The sequence below is a fragment of the Sus scrofa genome, chromosome 16 (assembly GCF_054392235.1).
Source record: "Sus scrofa isolate SSC_HxYL_T2T_F1_AM1 chromosome 16, Sscrofa_HxYL_maternal_Yorkshire_Landrace_v2.0, whole genome shotgun sequence".
NCBI lineage: Eukaryota > Metazoa > Chordata > Mammalia > Artiodactyla > Suidae > Sus > Sus scrofa.
The window spans coordinates 36105317-36122123 of record NC_139398.1 but is presented as its reverse complement, the minus strand read 5'-3'; the positions used below and the strand labels follow the sequence as shown (position 1 = coordinate 36122123).

Sequence of the window (16807 nt, the reverse complement as noted above, 5' to 3'; positions counted from 1 at the left end):
CCACATCTGTGATCTACACCACAGTTTATGTCAATGCTGGATCCTTAACCCACTGAGAAAGGCCAAGGATCGAACCTGCATCCTCATGGATACTAGTTGGGTTCGTAACCCACTGAGCCACAACAGGAACTCCTATATGAGTTTTTTTAACCATAATAATTCTGATGCATGAATACAAATTTCAAAGTTTCTGAATAACACTTCTTAAAATAATGCTGTTACATGGCACAAAGATTTTAAATACCAAGTTATTTTGTTATTTATGAACATGGGAGAGGACTGTTTAATAGCAAAAACCATAGTCAGAGTGATACTGTAAGCAAAGAGTTATGTGGCCCAGTATTTCCTATTGGTATGTTGCTGTATTTCAGAAAGACATATTGGTTTGACTTTGACCAGTGATCCTCAAAGTTGAGTGTGCATCTAAATGCCTGGGAGCTAATAAAATATATAGATTCCAGGCCTGTGCCATAGAGACTCTGGTTTGGAGACTTAGGGTAGTATCCAAGAATTTACATTTCTAGTAAGCTCATTAGGTGATTTATCAGCTCTACTACTTGTTAGATTTTCATTTCATTGAAGTAGAAGAAACACAAAATGCAATGGTGAAATATTTTAATTAAAGCTTATTTCAACAAAAGTGACTTCAAGGTTTTATGGATTATTTTAAAGAAAATCTTTACAAAAGATACTACGTACAAATCAGTCATCACTGTCATGATGTTTCTATGTACTTTTATAATTGCATCATAACAAACACAAAGAGGCTAAGTGATAACAATACTGGCCCCAAAGTTTTCTTGAAACTATTAGACTAATCAAGATACTCATTTATGTTATGCTAGGAGTATATAGCCAATTAGTCCAGCCAAAGGCTTAGTTATATGCAGGGAAAAATTGAAAAGCTGAACAGAATTCCTGGTTTGTGTATATTTAGGTCCACTGACAACCACCTTCCTTTAAGCTGTGGATCCTTTTCTCTCATTCTTCATAGTATGGAATGGCATGGCACAGGATGTTTGGGGCCAGAGATAACAGGCAGTGTCATCTCCATCACAGCGAAGTAAAAGGAAGCCCTAATCATGCTTATTTAGAAATGTGATAAATAAACTTTAAGGGTTGTCAGGCCGAAAGAAAAGAAAGGAACTCTAGCATAATGGAATACCTGTTATACATACACCAGGTAGGTGCTTCGCATACCTTGATACAAAGCTGCTGCTGGGCCACTACAGAAGCCCCTGTTCCATTTAGCTTTTGACAGTTATGTCTAAACAATGTCTAACAATGAGGTTTCATTTTATTACATTAGCATAATAGCAATCTAAGGAGACAGGGTGTTCTCTTGATCCAGACAACCTACTGCAGAGGCCAAAGGATGCTAACTGAAAATAGATTTTTATATATTACAGTTCTTAAAAACAGAGGAACCATAAAATGTGAGTGGAATTAATGACACATTTTCCTTTTTTTCTATTCTGAGGTAGTCATCAAAACCTGTGGGAGAAGACGTGTCTACTAAGGAGGCATGTTATAATCCTGATGCTGAGGCAGGGGTTCCGTGCCAGTCTCACTCTTTAACTGCGGTAAACTGAACAGAAGGACAACTGTGGGATCTCATTAACTCATTCACACATCTTACCTCTTAGATAAGGTCTAATAGGAAGAGTTCCTTTTACTACATCAATGAACTACAAATTATCATCACTCCAAGGCAAGTCTAAAATCTCTTTTGGTCTTAAACATCTGTGACTTCTCTATTAAACACACCTAGAATAAATTAACATTGACAATTGACGCCATAGGAATGAATCTTCTGTGGCCTCTATTGAAGCCTTAAATCTAGTTTCTTTACCCCTGAGATGTTAAATGTGGGGTAAAATGAATGGAAATACCGTCTCCCTAAAAACTGAACTTTGAGGACCATAGCCACCCTGTCCAGTGCTGAGTGGACAGAGTCTATCCCTAGGTCAAGTGCCAGGTCTGCTGTTATAAAGAGGAACCTGGAACCCACACCAGCAAGGTAGCCTATTCCCATGATCCTGCCATTTCTACAGCAAGCCTGCTCCAACCACAAATGTTAAGCTGCATAGCTTCTGACCTTCAAAATGTAGCAAGATTATATAAATCAGACCTGCTAATGGAGATAGCTCACTGGGATTAAGCTCTGAGGTATCTGGTGATAGAAGGGTGCTGGCTATGCTTCTCCTAGTGTCTGTGTAGCATAAGGATATGAAGTGAGTATACTGATTAGCGGTGGTGCTCACCTTGATCTAAAAACGTAGGGGAGGAGAGCCTGCTCTTCTCACTTGGAGGAGGGGAGGCAAGACCCAGGGGTATAGCCATTTGCATTTTATACTCTGAACAGAGTGCTGGCTCTGGTGGATTTGTTGGCAGATTGTCCTTGTCTCCAGACATGGGTGAAGCCAACTGGGACACATAATTCAAACTGGCTTCTCCGGCTGGGATTTCTCCCAGGGAGCTCATGTAGTTTTTCTCTAGTGCCTTTAGTAAATTTCCAGGTGAAGTCAGTGGTCCTGGCTGACCTGGTGGGACTTGAGGGGTTACTGGGAAAGGGCCACAAGAACCAGAACCAGAAGCTGCCTGATTATAGGTAAAGTTCTCAAAACAGATGCAAGGTCCAGAGCCAAGGTAGTTCTTCTCCGTCGGGAGGAGGTAAAGGTAGGTAGGCTTAGTAAATTCAGCTTCTGTGAGTGATTTCCTAGCGTCTACAAACTGTTTCTTACTCCCTTCTGGCTTGTTTAGGACTTCAATAGCATCTGGGACACAGTCGTTGACATTCATTATTGTTAGGTGAGGATTCTCCTGGAACAGAAACAGAAAATGTACAAAGATAATGTGTATGTGTGTGTGTGTGTGTGTGTATCACAGTACAGAAAGTATGTGAAATGCATTTAGAGCCTCACATTTGTGTGTGTGTGTGTGTGTGTGTTTTATCCTGGTCACAGGTGGTGTTGAAAACCAGTACATTTCTTCTGACAGAAGAAATCAAAGCTGTATTCATCCATTTCCTGGCTTTGGGAGCAGAGGTGGCCCGTGCTTTGTTCTATCTTCCTGAGGTGGCCTAGGCGTGTATGGTTATCACAGCCCCAATCCTGCCATCTTTAAGACGTATATGGTATGTATACAATGACCCAGCACTTACCTTGGACTTTATTACTGACAGGACACTGCTCTTGTAAGGGTCTGGAATATCAGGATAACACTTCTCCTTCAGCCTAGAAAAACAGTGAAAATTAGACTGAATTTTGCAATACAGTGGAATAGAGTGAAAACTCTGGAGTCAGATTCCTGGGTTCTAATCCTTGCTCTGTCACTCATTATTAGTGTAACCTTGAGCAAACGTTTTAAGCCGTCTATGCTCTAATTTCCTCATCGGCTCAATGGAGATCATTATGGCAGTTGATGGTGGGTTTGGGAGGATTAAATGAGTTTTTATATACAAAGCACTTAGAAAACTGCCAAGCACATGGTTAACTGAAATAGAAATATTTGCTATTGCCATCAAACAAATTTTGCAATATTTTTATATTATTTATGTATTATTTTTTCTTTTTTAGGGCTACACCTGCAGCATATGGAAGTGCCTAGGCTAGGGGTCGAGTCAGAGCTGCAGCTGCCGGCCTACACCACAGCCACAGCAACGCCAGATCCAAGTTGTTTCTGCAACCTACACAGCTGCTTGTGGCAACACCAGATCCTTAACCCACTGAGCAAGGCCAGGGATTGAACCTGCCTCCCCAAGGACACTATGTCAGGTTCTTGACCCTCTGGGCCACAATGGGAACTCTTTGTAATATTTTTTAATGGTTGGTTTCCTTATGTATTGACTTGTTGCTTATCTGTTGATAAGATTAAAGTTTTCAAATTTTCACCTAATCCTCCTTTGTCCTTTCCTTTTTCAGTGCTTTTTCTCATATTATCCAGAGTGATTTCTATCTTACTAAGCTCCTTATAGATTTTTCTTTGACTTTCATCTTGGATGAAATCTTCCCACCATACTTACCACTGACTTTTTAAGTAGCAAACGATCATGATGAGCAAAACGCAGAAAATCATGGGGAGAAGGATGCGTATCAGTATATGGGCTAGAGAAGGAAAAAGAGAGGGACGTTTTTAAGGACGGCTTTTCCCACAAAGGAAGATGTTTCCATGTCCATCATTGCTCAAAACTCTATTTGTACAGGATTCAATATGAGATCTGCCTGACTAGGGTGGGAGGGGTGAGACCCCAACCAACCAACCAAGGGAACCATCCTCCCTCAACACTTGTGATGCAAACTCATCACCCCTCCTGAGAGATGGGTCATTTCTCCCAATTCTTCACTCCCTCCCTGTATTAGAATCATTCTCTGCACCCTTGACGTGGGGCTCAGCCACGTGATTCGGTTTGGCCAATGGGAGGTGAGTAGTTGGCATGCTGGTAACTGCTTTATATGTGCTTATATAAAGCTTGCTCTCTTGCGCTCCTGTGACCCACCCTGAAAAGAGCCAGAACCTCAGAGCCACTGCCCCTTCAGCCTGAGGCTCAGGGTGAAGCTCCAAGGAACCAACCTAAACCTGCCTGCAGCCTGGAGTCCTTTCTGGCCCAGCCTCCATAGCCAAGCCAGGTGCATCAAAAGAAAGATTTCTTTCTCTGGGCTGCTGAGATTTTGAGGTATTTGATTACATCTCAAAAACTGAAGAATACACCTCTGCTAGCTGGTCTGTGATAAAATTACCTCAGTCATAACCTGGGATAATTATTCTATTTTTTTAATTTCTCAGATACGTCGACCTGTGCTTCATTTCTGCAAATGCCTGTCTTCCTGTTGGCTCTGCTGGCAAACCTACCATAGAACAGGTCAGCTGGGTTGGCTGACAGCCTCTTTTACAAAAGCAAACCGCACAAGGGGGTTTGGATGCTGGCAGTCATTCACACACACATGTATTTTGGTTCGATCCCTTTGCCTCCCTGCCCTCCCCCCACTCCCCACCCCCAAGAGCGGCCGTCCTGGCAGGAATGGGGCCTGATTTGGGGCAGGGGGGCGGGGGGGGGACAATGCTGGGGTTGTGTCAGGGAGGGCAGGCCTGACCCCTGTGCTTGGAGGCAGCACAGGGCTCTGGAGAAAAGGACGCAGGAAGGTAAGAGGGGGGCAAAGCAAGCACCTCAGCAACTGGCCTAAAATTGACCCTGACCCCAGGGGAGGTGAAGAACGCCTCGCTTTCAAGGGCAGGACTTTTGATGACTCTAACTGCTATATTATTATTATTATTATTATTATTATTATTATTATTTTGTCTTTTTAGGGCCACAGCCACGGCATATGCAGGTTCCCGGGCCAGGGGTTGAATCAGAGCTGTAGCTGCCAGCCTCCACCACAGCCACAGCAACGCCGGATCCTCAACCCACTGAGCCAGGCCAGGGATCGAATCTGCATCCTCATGGATGCTAGGGAGACCTGTTTCTGCTGAGCCACGACGGGAACTCTTCTCCAATTGGTTTTAAAATCTGGTTAAATTATGAATTTATACTGTATCTGAGAACAAGCCTGGGGACCTAACCATAGTCGTTTCCAAACTTTAGCTAAACTTTGTATTGAAGTACATATATGCATACAAGAAAGTGCTCCTAAGTGGACAGCCCAGTGAATTTCCAGACTGAACATACCCAGGTAACCAGCACCCACATCAAGAAAAAGAATGTCACCTACTCCCTAGAGAGACCCCACAGTGTCCCCACCCAGGCACCTTCCCCTCCCAAGGTAACCACTAGCTGGTCTTTCAGCTCATAAGCAGCATTGGCCTCTTTCTGTATTCTGTACACGGGGTCATGTGGCAAGAGGCCTGGCTTCTCTCAGTGGCCATTTCATCTGTGAGTCCTCCTTACTCTTTTTGTAACTACACTATCATTCTCATTGCTGACATGAGACAGCGATTTATTTTCCTTTTGCATAATCATCAATAGAATCAAGAGCCTCAGCCAAGGCGAAGGGGGCTTATCATGAATAAGGGAGATAAGCGAAATCTAGAAAATATACACGAGATAATCCTATGTATTATGTGTGTGTGTGGGTGTGCCTTACACATACACAGACACATACATACACGCCTCTCCCAGCCAAGTAAATACCAAAGCTGGAAGGAAAAATGGCCTGAAAATAAATTTTACATTGACTTTAAAATGGCAAGCATGCTCAAAGAATATGAATTGTTGAGTGAAATCTTAAACCGACTCTGGGAGTTTTGGCCTTTGGCTGAGAGACCTGGGGCCAATGTTCCAGTTTAGTGGTGCACAGGATCACCTGCCACCGTGGTCCCCTGCGTCCCCATCACTAGTCAGGGCACCAGGGGCCAGCAGCCCCACCTTTAGCCAGTTATCAACTCAGGCGGATATTTTAGCCCTTTTGTTTCCCACAGAGGATTATCTTGAAAGGTCCCCCATACAGACTTGCTGTGATTCCCTATCCGCTACCTACTTTCTCCTACTTCGATTATCCACATCTATTTTCTCCCGCCACCTGCTGTTGGTTGGAGGTCTGGGTTTACAAGGAAAGTCTTATTCACCAGTAACCAGCTCTTGCCATTCTTCGCCCTTCCTCTCCTTTCTCCACCTTTCAAACCAAATGCATGTTGAAAGGGTGGCTCATCTTTATCTCATCCTTGCCCCACCAAATCTGCAAACTTCAGCTGTGTGAACCATGAACCGACACTGCTTGCCCCACCTCCCCTTCCAATGCCCCCAAGAGACAAAGTCAGGAAGCGGGTGATTTGCCCCTGGGGCAAAGCAGCCAGAAAGAAGGCTGGCTGCAGAGAGTGATTCTGCTGAGAAAAACAGCCCAGCCAGGAGTTCCCGTTGTGGCTCAGTGGTAACAAACCTGACTAATATCTATGAGGACTCGGGTTCGATCCCTGGCCTCGCTCAGTGGGTTAAGGATCCGGCGGTGCTGTGAGCTGTGGTGTAGGTCACAGACGAGGCTTGGATCCTGTGTTGCTATGGCTCTGGCGAAGGCTGGCATCTGCAGCTCTGATTCAGCCTCTTGCCTGGGAACCTCCATGTGCCATGGGTGCGGCCCTAAAAAGACAAACAAACAAACAAGCAAAAATAGAACTCATAAGGCTCTTCCAAGACAGTATCAGTGATATTCAAACTATTCTGGGACTGAGTTCCAGAGAAGTCCTTCAGGGGCCAGAGAGGGGTGAGAGGAAGGTTCCAGGTCACACATCAGTTGGACTAGATTCACTCTTATCTGTCTGATATAGTGGGATTCCATGCAACCTTTTTTTTTTTTTTCTTTTTCTTTTGTGAAACAGTTTCATCTAGAAAAAGAGATAAAGAGACTGAAGGAGAGAGAAGGAAGATTTTAAAGATTCCTGATCTAGACAAAGCCCATGGCCATGTATGTGTCAGTTTCCCAGGAAACTGGGAAAGAGTTTTGATCTGGAAAAACTCACAGTATTCATCCGGAGTCGTGACTTTGGTGAAGGCGCCCAGGGGGCCCTCGCCAGCGCTCGTGTAGGGAGTGACGAGAAACTCATAGATGGATTCTGGCTGCAGGTTTTCCACGACAAATGTCTTTTGTTCTGGGTCGTCGATTCTATGTTTGCAACATACTGAATCACCTGTGGTTTAAAAAAAAAAAAAGTTTCTTTTTTTTTAAGACGCAAAAATGATTACGAGTGTGATAAAGGCCTTGTGAGAGAGTTAGGGACCAAGACTCTGGGTGATGCTACACTGCCAACATTTTTAAAGCAACCAAAAATGAAAGCATACTTTCATCCCACTGGGGACACTGGTAAAAGGTTCAGGAAACAGCCAGCAAAGCCAGCACTGCTGAGATGTTGGGGGCCCACTGGGGAAGCCCTCAAGTCTGCAAGAGAGAGTAAGAGGCTGGGAGAGCTACTTAAAATACATTGACCTTCACAAAGTCAAAGAAAAAAAGAGAAGGAGGCTAACAAGAAAGCTCCCTAAGTGGTAGCCTTTCTTAAGGAGCTGAGGGTACTTCAAATGCTTCTAAAAATACCAGGCCTTATTGTTTTTAAGGAAGTCAAAATCCTGGCTCTTACAGTCTTGTCTGTCCTACTAAATGCACACTGTTCAATCATAAAAGCATGCGAGCATAGAATTCAGCCTGGTCAGAGACTGCAGGCAGCCTTTCCAATGATTTCCAGTAAGATCTTGAAACTGTAAAGTGACAAAAAAGCTAAAAAATAAAAATTACCTGTGAGGAGACCTGTCTTTTTAAATCCTGGGAGGCACTGCTCCCCCGCCTTGGATTTCAGGTAGAGGTAGTACCCTTGGATGAAACCAGGCTGGGGTTCAGTGGAATAATCCTTCCAACTCAGAGTGAAGGAGTGGGAGGTCAAGTTACTCGTGACCACTCGAGGGTTGTCTGAAGGAGCTAGAAAAGGAAGTTGAGATAGTGTAAGAGTCCCCATTTGTAAATAGTCTCCCGTGTAAACTAAAAGTGGAACCACACCCAGCTCCTCAGGTGCTTTATCCTGTTCTCTAGAGGGTGGATGCCCTGACGTGGTCTGAGACAGCTGGGAAGGAGTTGAGCAACCGTCTGTTCAAGCTTTGCCTCTCCCAGATGTAGAAATGGATGCCAGAGAGACTTAATAAGATCATACAGCAAAAAAAAAAAAGAAAATAGGCGTTCCTGTCCTGGCTCAGAGGTAATGAATCCGACTAGTATCCGTGAGTCACTCCTGGCCTTGTCCAGTGGGTTGAGGACCCAGCATTGCTGTGGCTCTGGTGTAGGCCAGCGGCTACAGCTCCGATTTGACCCCTAGTCTGGGAACTTCCATGTGCCATGGGTACAGCCCTAAAAAGACAAGAAAAAAGAAAATAAAGGTATTCCTAGACTTCATTCTACTGGAATTCTCAACAGTGTTTGGGGAGTGAACTGAAGTGGCGGGAAAGGGAGGAGGAGGAAGGGGTATGTTTGAGGACATAAGGGTGGCTTTGAAGAACCCTGGTTCCCAGGCTGTGGCAAGGCACAGGTGTCCAAGTGTCACCTGAGGAACCGGGAAGCATTTATCCTGAAGGCCTCCCCGAGCCTGTTCGAGCACACACGCTGGTGCACGCCTGGCCTACCCCCACCAACACACACCAGCACACCCCTCCTGCCTGTCTGGGGCAGCTCCCACCAAAAGGAGAACCCTAGTCTGATGGTATAGCACAGGGAATGACATACAATCTCCTAGGATAAACTATAATGGAAAGGAACAGATATTTAAAAAAGAATGGATAGACGTATATAACTGAGCCACTGTACAGGTGACTTACAATGGAAATTAGCACATTGTAAGTCACCTGTACTTTAATTAAAAAATCAAATCAAATTGATTGGTGTGATGAAGGGCCCAGCCAACCAATTTCTAGGGGGTGTGAGACTCCGGGTGTCAAGAAGGTGAATAAGCAACCCCACTGGGGGATCAAAACTCCTCCATACTGCCAGTGGAATCGTGGTACAATTCCTGGGGAGGGATTTCACAGTATCTATCAAAAATCTTAAAAGTCTTTGTCTTTCTGGCTCATTTCACTCAGTATGACACAACTTAGAATAGATTTACAAGGAGATCCTGCTGAATAGCATTGAGTATCTAACTTTGTCTAGATACTCATGTTGCAACAGAAGAAAGTATCTAACTTTGTCTAGATACTCATGTTGCAACAGAAGAAAGGGTGGGGGAAAAATGTAATTGTAATGTATACATGTAAGGATAACCTGACCCCCTTGCTGTACAGTGGGAAAATAAAAAAAAAATAAAAATAAAAATCTTAAACATGACAGAACAAAAACAAAAACAAAAAACCAACCCGAAAACCCAAAAAACAAAAAAACCTCAAAAAAGACCAACTCCCCCCAACCAAACCAAACAAACTCTTAAAAGTGATAAAATGGTACTGAAAAAGTTCAAACCTTTTGGCCCAAGTATTCTACTTCTAAGACTTCATTGAGAAACCATTACTGTGGCAATGAACAAAGATGCAGCTAAAATGATGGCGAGTCACATAGGGCATTAGAGATTCAGCCAAGAAAAAGGAGAGATTGAGTATTTGAGACTGCAAGATTACTGAAGGTGAATTTTATAGTTTTTCATTGAAAAATATTGTAATCATCCTAAATGTCCAAGGACGGGTGATTTGAATGACGTATGCAAACCGTGAGGCACTTTGCAATCACGAAAAATGATATAGTTAAATAATACCTAGGCGTTCCTGTCGTGGCGCAGTGGTTAACGAATCCGACTAGGAACCATGAGGTTGCGGGTTCGATCCCTGGCCTTGCTCAATGGGTTAAGGATCCAGTGTTGCCTTGACCTGTGGTGTAGGTTGCAGACTCAGCTCGGATCCCGAGTTGCTGTGGCTCTGGCGTAGGCTGGCGTCTACAGCTCCAATTAGACCCCTAGCCTGGGAACCTCCATATGCCATGGGAGCGGCCCTAGAAAAGACAAAAAAAAAAAGGACAAAAAAATTAAAAATAAAAAATAATACCTAGTGGCATGAGTCAAACAGCACTTCACAAACCGCATAGCCTAAGATCCCATTTTTATTTAAAAGCGTCAATCTTTATAGAAGAAGGATACACATAAAATATTAACTCTGGATATTTGCCTCTGGGTGGTAAAATTAGCAATGATTTTTGTCTTTTTTTGCATAACATTTTAGAAATAGCCTTTAATGAAATTTTTTTATATTTGTATGATTAAAAAATAATTTAAAAAAACCTAATTGCCAGAATAAATGGGACACTGAAAATAAGGAAAGGGTCTGTAATCTTCTTAAACCCAAAGTGAAGCCTGGATTGTTCTGAACCAGGCTGCCCAGGGACACGTGAAGTGTTTTAAACTTACCCAGTTCCTCTACATATCCTGTTTTTCTCTCTAATAAATGAGCCGTCCAGTCTGTAGAAATTCCATAAATTCTGAAGTTGTATCGAACCCCTGGTCTAAAAGTATCTAGAGAAGAAAAATGAACAGATTTTCCATAACATAGAATGACATCCTCTTTACTTCTCAAACAAAAAGAATGAAGAATGAATTCGTATCTATAAAACAGAAATGGACCCACGGACAAGGGGAACAGACCTGAGGATGCCAAAGGGAGATGGGAGGAAGTGGACTGGGAGTTTGGGGTTAGTACATGCACACTAGCACATTTAGAATAGATAAGCAATGAGGGCGTACTGGATAGGGAACTATGTCTAATCTCCTGGGAAAGGAATATGAAAAAAAAGAATGCACAGATGTATATAACCAAGCCACTTTGCTGTACAACAGAAATTAGCACAACATTGTAAATCAGCTATGCTTCAATAAAAAATAAAATGAAACAGGGAGTTCCTGTTGTGGCTCAGTGGAAAGGAGCCCAACTAGTATCCATGAGGACTCGGGTTCAATCTCTGGCTTTGCTCAGTGGGTTAAGGATCCAGCATTGCCATGAGCTGTGATGTAGGTCACAGACCTGGCTCAGATCCCATGTTGCTGTGGCTCTGGTGTAGGCCAGTGGCTACAGCTCCGATTAGACCCCTAGCCTGTGAATTTCCATATGCCTTGGGTGCAGCCCTAAACAAAAAAAATAAAAATAAAAATAATAATAAATAAATAAATAAAAATAATAAATAAAAATAATAATAAAAAGAAAAGAAAAACAACTTTGTGTCCTCTTAATATAATAACTTCCTCCTAGGGGTTTCTGCCCTTCATCTCCACCATCGTCCCTCCTTCCTTCTTCTGAGACTTGGAATCCTCTGGAATCCTCCAGCATTTCTGATGAAATCTGGAGGACTGGCCTCCACATTGTCCTCTCCATCAAGAGCTCTCCAACATGCCCTTATCTGTGTGCACGAAACTGGGTACATGTTCGACCAGATGCAGAAAATCTCGTAAGACTCTCCTTTGACTCCAAATCCCCTGCTGGTGACTTGCCTTCTCTGTCCACGAAGGCCAGGCGTCTGGAAGGTCTGCTCATATTCCCCTCACCTGCGCCTCTGCACTCCACCGTCAGCACCAGCCGGGCCCCTCACACTGCTCCCTCCTCACCAGCCACTGATTGCCCAGCAGGGGCCCTAAGCAATCACCTTCTGACCCAGGCAATTTCCACATCTTCACCCCGAGCCCAGCAGATGGCGCCACCAACTCCTGCTCAAGCCACAACCCTAGATTCCTTTAACTGCTACACTGGCGATCTTGAAATGACAAATCCAAAGTGGAGGTAAAAGACCAAGTTCTATAGGCTCCACTGAAATTGAAGGAACTGATGATTAACTCCCATCACCTCCATGTCTATGTCTCCCAAAGCCACACACTTCTTTGCTTTTGTAAAAGCTCTCAGGACATCTGTTGTGATGTCTCTCTGCCATTCATTAGAGACGGCTGAGTTAGAGGAATAAATTCATGAACGTCTATCCCAGCCTTAGGTCCAGATAGTCTCTGTAAAAGCAGATATGAAAGGTCAAAACGTAGGCTATATTATTGCAACACCTGAACTCCTATAACCCATACAGTATTTGTGGTGTCAATATTATTGGCTGAGCACAAAGTATCTTTGGGATGGTCCAGAAATCTGAGCTGTGCTTGCTGCCAAGTGGATGGAGGGAGATAGCAGAGAAGGTTTTCTCACCCGAGCTAATGACTGTGCTTGTGGTGTTGGGGCCCACGTTTTTCCACTGGGGATCACAGGGCAGGTCTTGGGGACGGTCACACCACTCCACAATGTAGCCAACAGTATCTCTGGCTTGGGGCTTCCAAGACATAGAAAATCCATCCTCTGTGCCATTCACTCTTCCTTCTTCAACCTCTCCTGTACATTACAAAGGCGGTAATGCTTCAGATTTAGTTAACTGTGCATTGTGCAAAAGTAGCTAAAGAAGAAAATAAACTTGAACATTCAGCGTATCCAGCAGGTAAGAGCCCCACCACCGCAGTCACTATGGGGCTTGGGTGAGGGTGGAGGGATGCTTTCATAGGTATTTTCCTGCCTTTCACGTCCCAGCAGATGTTCACACCTGCCCTTCAGATGGCCCTGGTCCTGATCTTCTGAGACTCAAAGGGACGGCAGCCCCTAAAATGGATCAGCAAACCATTTTAGGTTGCCATCAGGACAAATCCAGCCCCCAAAGCTTGTTTTTATATGACCCTTAAGCTAAGAATAGTTTTAAGATTTTTAAAGAGTTATAAACAACAAACACAGGAAGAATATAGAAGATAGGAATTCTTGTCGTGGTTTAGTGGTAACGAATCCGACTAGGAACCATGAGGTTGTGGGTTCAGTCTCTGGCCTCGCTCAGTGGGTTAAGGATCCGGCATTGCCGTGAACTGTGGTGTGGGTCCCAGACGCTGCTCGGATCTGGCGTTGCTGTGGCTGTGGTGTAGGCAGGCAGCTATAGCTCCAATTCAACCCCTAGCCTGGGAACTTCCATGTGCCGCGAGTGTGGCCCTAAAAAACAAGCAAAAAAAAAAAAAAATATATATATATATATATATAGAGAGAGAGAGAGAGAGATAGGAGACTGGCCCTCAAAGCCTACACTACTTACTATTGGCCTCTTTACCAAAAAAGTTGCCTTCCCTTGACCAGAACTCTGTCCGGTATTTGATCTACTTTCAAAAATTACATGTTGAATGAAAGAATAATTCAACTTAATTCTCCCACACCATGCTGGCTGCCCCTCACCTAACTACTGGTCCTGAGGTGTTAGGGATAGAAAGTGAGGTGATCTTGGAAGAAAAAGGAAAAAAAAATCAGATGTGCACCGAGTCAGATTATGCAAGGATGTACACTCTACTTATGTCCTAGGATGCAGCCTCAGTGTGTTTTATGCACCGGCGTGGTTTTTCTAAGGTCTGACAATTAGAAAAAAGGCGATGTGGTCTCAATGGGTGCTACTGATTTCAAGCAGAGTCACCCTAGATTTTTAAGGGTGAGCATTTCTCCTATCTGCCAAGGCTGATGCCATAGTCGGCCACAGTTAAGAGGGCAGTGGTCCCTGGAGGTCACCCAGGGAAAGTAGAGTCTCAGCAGCAGCTGTTCAGAGAGGCAACCAGTGTGGAGCAAATACGAAGTGGGACAGATTTAACCCTCAAAATGTACTTGTTTCTCTGCAATGCAAATTTGACTGGGCATCTCGTGTCTTCTCTGGCCACTCTTTTTTTAAGTTTTGAAATTATTTTTTGGTTCTTTTCCCTCAGCTTCACTGAGGTGTAACTGATCATTTAGCAAATTTTTAGACAGCAATCTTAGTTAAATGCTTGGCTAACGTTACTCAGCAGCATAATAGCTGTGAATAATCATAACACTGAAATAGAATTAGCATACAGTGGAAATTCTGCCACTGTTTTGTTTCATTAGTCTTGGTTTATAGGAGTCCTGCCATCAGGGTTTAGTTGTCAGGGTAAGGGGAACATGGGCAAAATAGGGTTGTCCTCAATATGGTGATTTAGCTGATAAAAGCTGTAGGAACTCACAGATAAAGATACGGACAATTCTAATTATAGCTGAATGTTGATGTGGAAGCAGGGTGCTATTAGATTTTCTAGGGCATCATATTATCATCCAGCTGGAAGCACCTAGAGGAATGTGTGGCCCAAGTATAAGGCGAGGGGTACCCCATCCACACAGCTTCTCTATCTCCCTTCATCAGAGAAACAAATCTCTTGGTGGTTGAAACAGACATTTTTTCACTTCACTTACTCAGACTAAAATTTCACCCCAAACTTAGAAGCATAACTCTTACTGAGCTGCTTCTTTAAAATTGCAAATATGTTTTGAGGAGGGGAGGTAGAGGGAAGGAGAAAGGGAATCTTTCGTTCAGTCATTCACACTCTAGTATGAATTGCCTGGACCTCCTTGGTCTCTTTCACAGCCACATCAGTGTTTTCATCCACTCTAGGGACTTAAGAGTGTGGACCACATTAGGAAGGCTGGATAGAGTCTCAAGGGGGAAGGATGGGGGCCTAAGGACAGGGCCTGAGGAAGGTATGGTAAGAACCTGCAGAAAGGGTTGACCCCCAGAAAGATAATGGTGCTTAGCTGTGCTGTATGAGCTGAGCCTCACTGGAGGCAGTGTTGCTTTAGCTATCAGCTCCCTCGGGGCGATTGAAATGCCCGCCTTTCCTGTCCTGGTCCCAATAAAGACAGAATATAACTATTCATTTCCTTCTCTAAGGCAGTTCTTGACGAGCAAAGATTATGTTAGGTAACTCCTTAGATTTTTCTTCTGTGGCACAATCCAAATTTTCTTACTCTTCACACACTGGATAGTTCTTAAACAATATAAACGAAACAAGATAATAACACCTTCTACTCTAGCCCACTCAACTCCACATTAAGCCTAATTTGAATGATAGGTAGGATACAACCTTACATAAGCCCGCAAGCAGGGTCTGAAAATTTTTATGGCAGTAGTTGAAGGGTGATATTATTGACCTTAGGATGAATGACCTTGGACCCAAAGAGAATGACCGTTCTACCGTGTCCAAGTGTGCAATGTCTATAGTGTGTACCGTTAGGGGCGAGGTTCGTGCCTCCAACCTCTTTTCACAGCTCTCCCAAGAAGGAAATTAATACCACTATTAATTTTACATGGAAGGTCACTTCCACCTTATTTGGTCTTTCACAGGCTAAGGGTCTAGCCAACTGTCATCATTTAGTCCACAGCTCTGGCAAAGAGGAGGAGAAGAAAAGATGACGCCAGTTCTCCTTGTGATTTCTGGAAATGTTCCTGGGCTCATTACAGGTGGCCGAAACTGACAAAATATTTTATATACGATAAATGCAACTCGTATGTCATATGCCACAAACATGTTCATACCAATGCTAACTCTCAGTTAAAACTGTTTCTTGGTGTTGTGTTTATTTGAATAAATTTGAGATAATCTCCCGAGGACAGCTGTCACAGGAAGCCCGGTGACACGCCTGCCCTCAAAGAGGATAACCAACAGTACTCGGCGGCCAGGTCTCTTTTCTTCCCGAGTGACTGTCTTTCTAACGTAACCGTCTCCACCTAATAAGGCCATCCGCATTTTCCTGGAGAAGAAAAACAAAACCTAAAACACTCACGGTTTTCAGAGTCTCCAGAAATGACAATCACGGAAGCGGGAGAAGCACCGACGCTGTTGTGAGCTGTGACGTGGATTTGGTAAGAACCCCGATCGAGGGGCAGTTCTGTGCTGTTGGCCGGAGCAGGAATGGACAGATCCTCTAACCCAGATGGGTTGTCCAGATTTTCTACGAATACTTTATAGAAGAGGATCTTCCCATTGGCATGCGATTTTGAGAGGGGCTGGACAAAAGAGTGATAATCACTTCAAAATGGGCTTGTTACTTGTTCAATTACTTGTTCATCTTTCCTGTCCTCCTGCTGCCTTATACACACACCCCCACCCACCCACCCACACACACACCCCCCACAGACGGCAAATTAAAACAATTTTAAAGCAAAAATGACCCTCTAAACCAAACCCGAAATCAGACACTCCATTCTAACTAAAACGGAGTAGAGAAATGGATCATTGGAGGGTGAGCTCAAGAGCACAGTGTGTCCAGAGAAAACGACCAAGTCAGGAAACGAGAGAAGAGGGGACTCTTTAGCCTGGATTAAAACACACTCAGTGTGGAGTTCCCATTGCGGCTCAGGGGATTACAAAACCAACTGGTATCCAAGAGGATGCAGGTTTGATCCCTGGCCTTGCTCATTGGATTAAGGATCTGGTGTTGGCATGAGCTGTGGCGTAGGTCACAGACGTGGCTCGTATCTGGCATCGCTGTGGCTGTGGTGTAGACCGACAGCTGCAGCTCCATTTT

General features: G+C 44.0%; 1 protein-coding gene and 1 long non-coding RNA gene across 10 annotated transcripts in view; one reads left to right on the top strand and one right to left on the bottom strand.

The window, feature by feature from the left end:
* Positions 1-598: 598 nt before the first annotated feature.
* OSMR (oncostatin M receptor) overlaps positions 599-16807 on the bottom strand; it is a 60652-nt gene continuing 44443 nt past the window's right edge. For all 8 annotated transcript variants that reach the window (XM_013984748.3, XM_085002127.1, XM_085002128.1 and 5 more), the window contains 8 exons: positions 16064-16286; positions 12626-12805; positions 10858-10962; positions 8220-8399; positions 7453-7620; positions 4025-4106; positions 3164-3236; positions 599-2823 (listed from right to left, as the gene is read on the bottom strand). In XM_013984748.3, the coding sequence (XP_013840202.3) occupies positions 2248-2823; positions 3164-3236; positions 4025-4106; positions 7453-7620; positions 8220-8399; positions 10858-10962; positions 12626-12805; positions 16064-16286 (1587 nt within the window). In that variant the 3' untranslated portion in view covers positions 599-2247. The remainder of the gene's footprint in view (positions 2824-3163; positions 3237-4024; positions 4107-7452; positions 7621-8219; positions 8400-10857; positions 10963-12625; positions 12806-16063; positions 16287-16807) is intronic.
* LOC110257329 (uncharacterized) lies at positions 2967-8228 on the top strand. Of its 2 annotated transcripts, XR_014831203.1 has the most exons (4): positions 2967-3136; positions 4471-4675; positions 4786-4861; positions 7312-8228. It is a non-coding gene; the product is annotated as an uncharacterized LOC110257329 (long non-coding RNA). The 2 variants fall into 2 exon arrangements; XR_014831202.1 differs by lacking the exon at positions 4471-4675.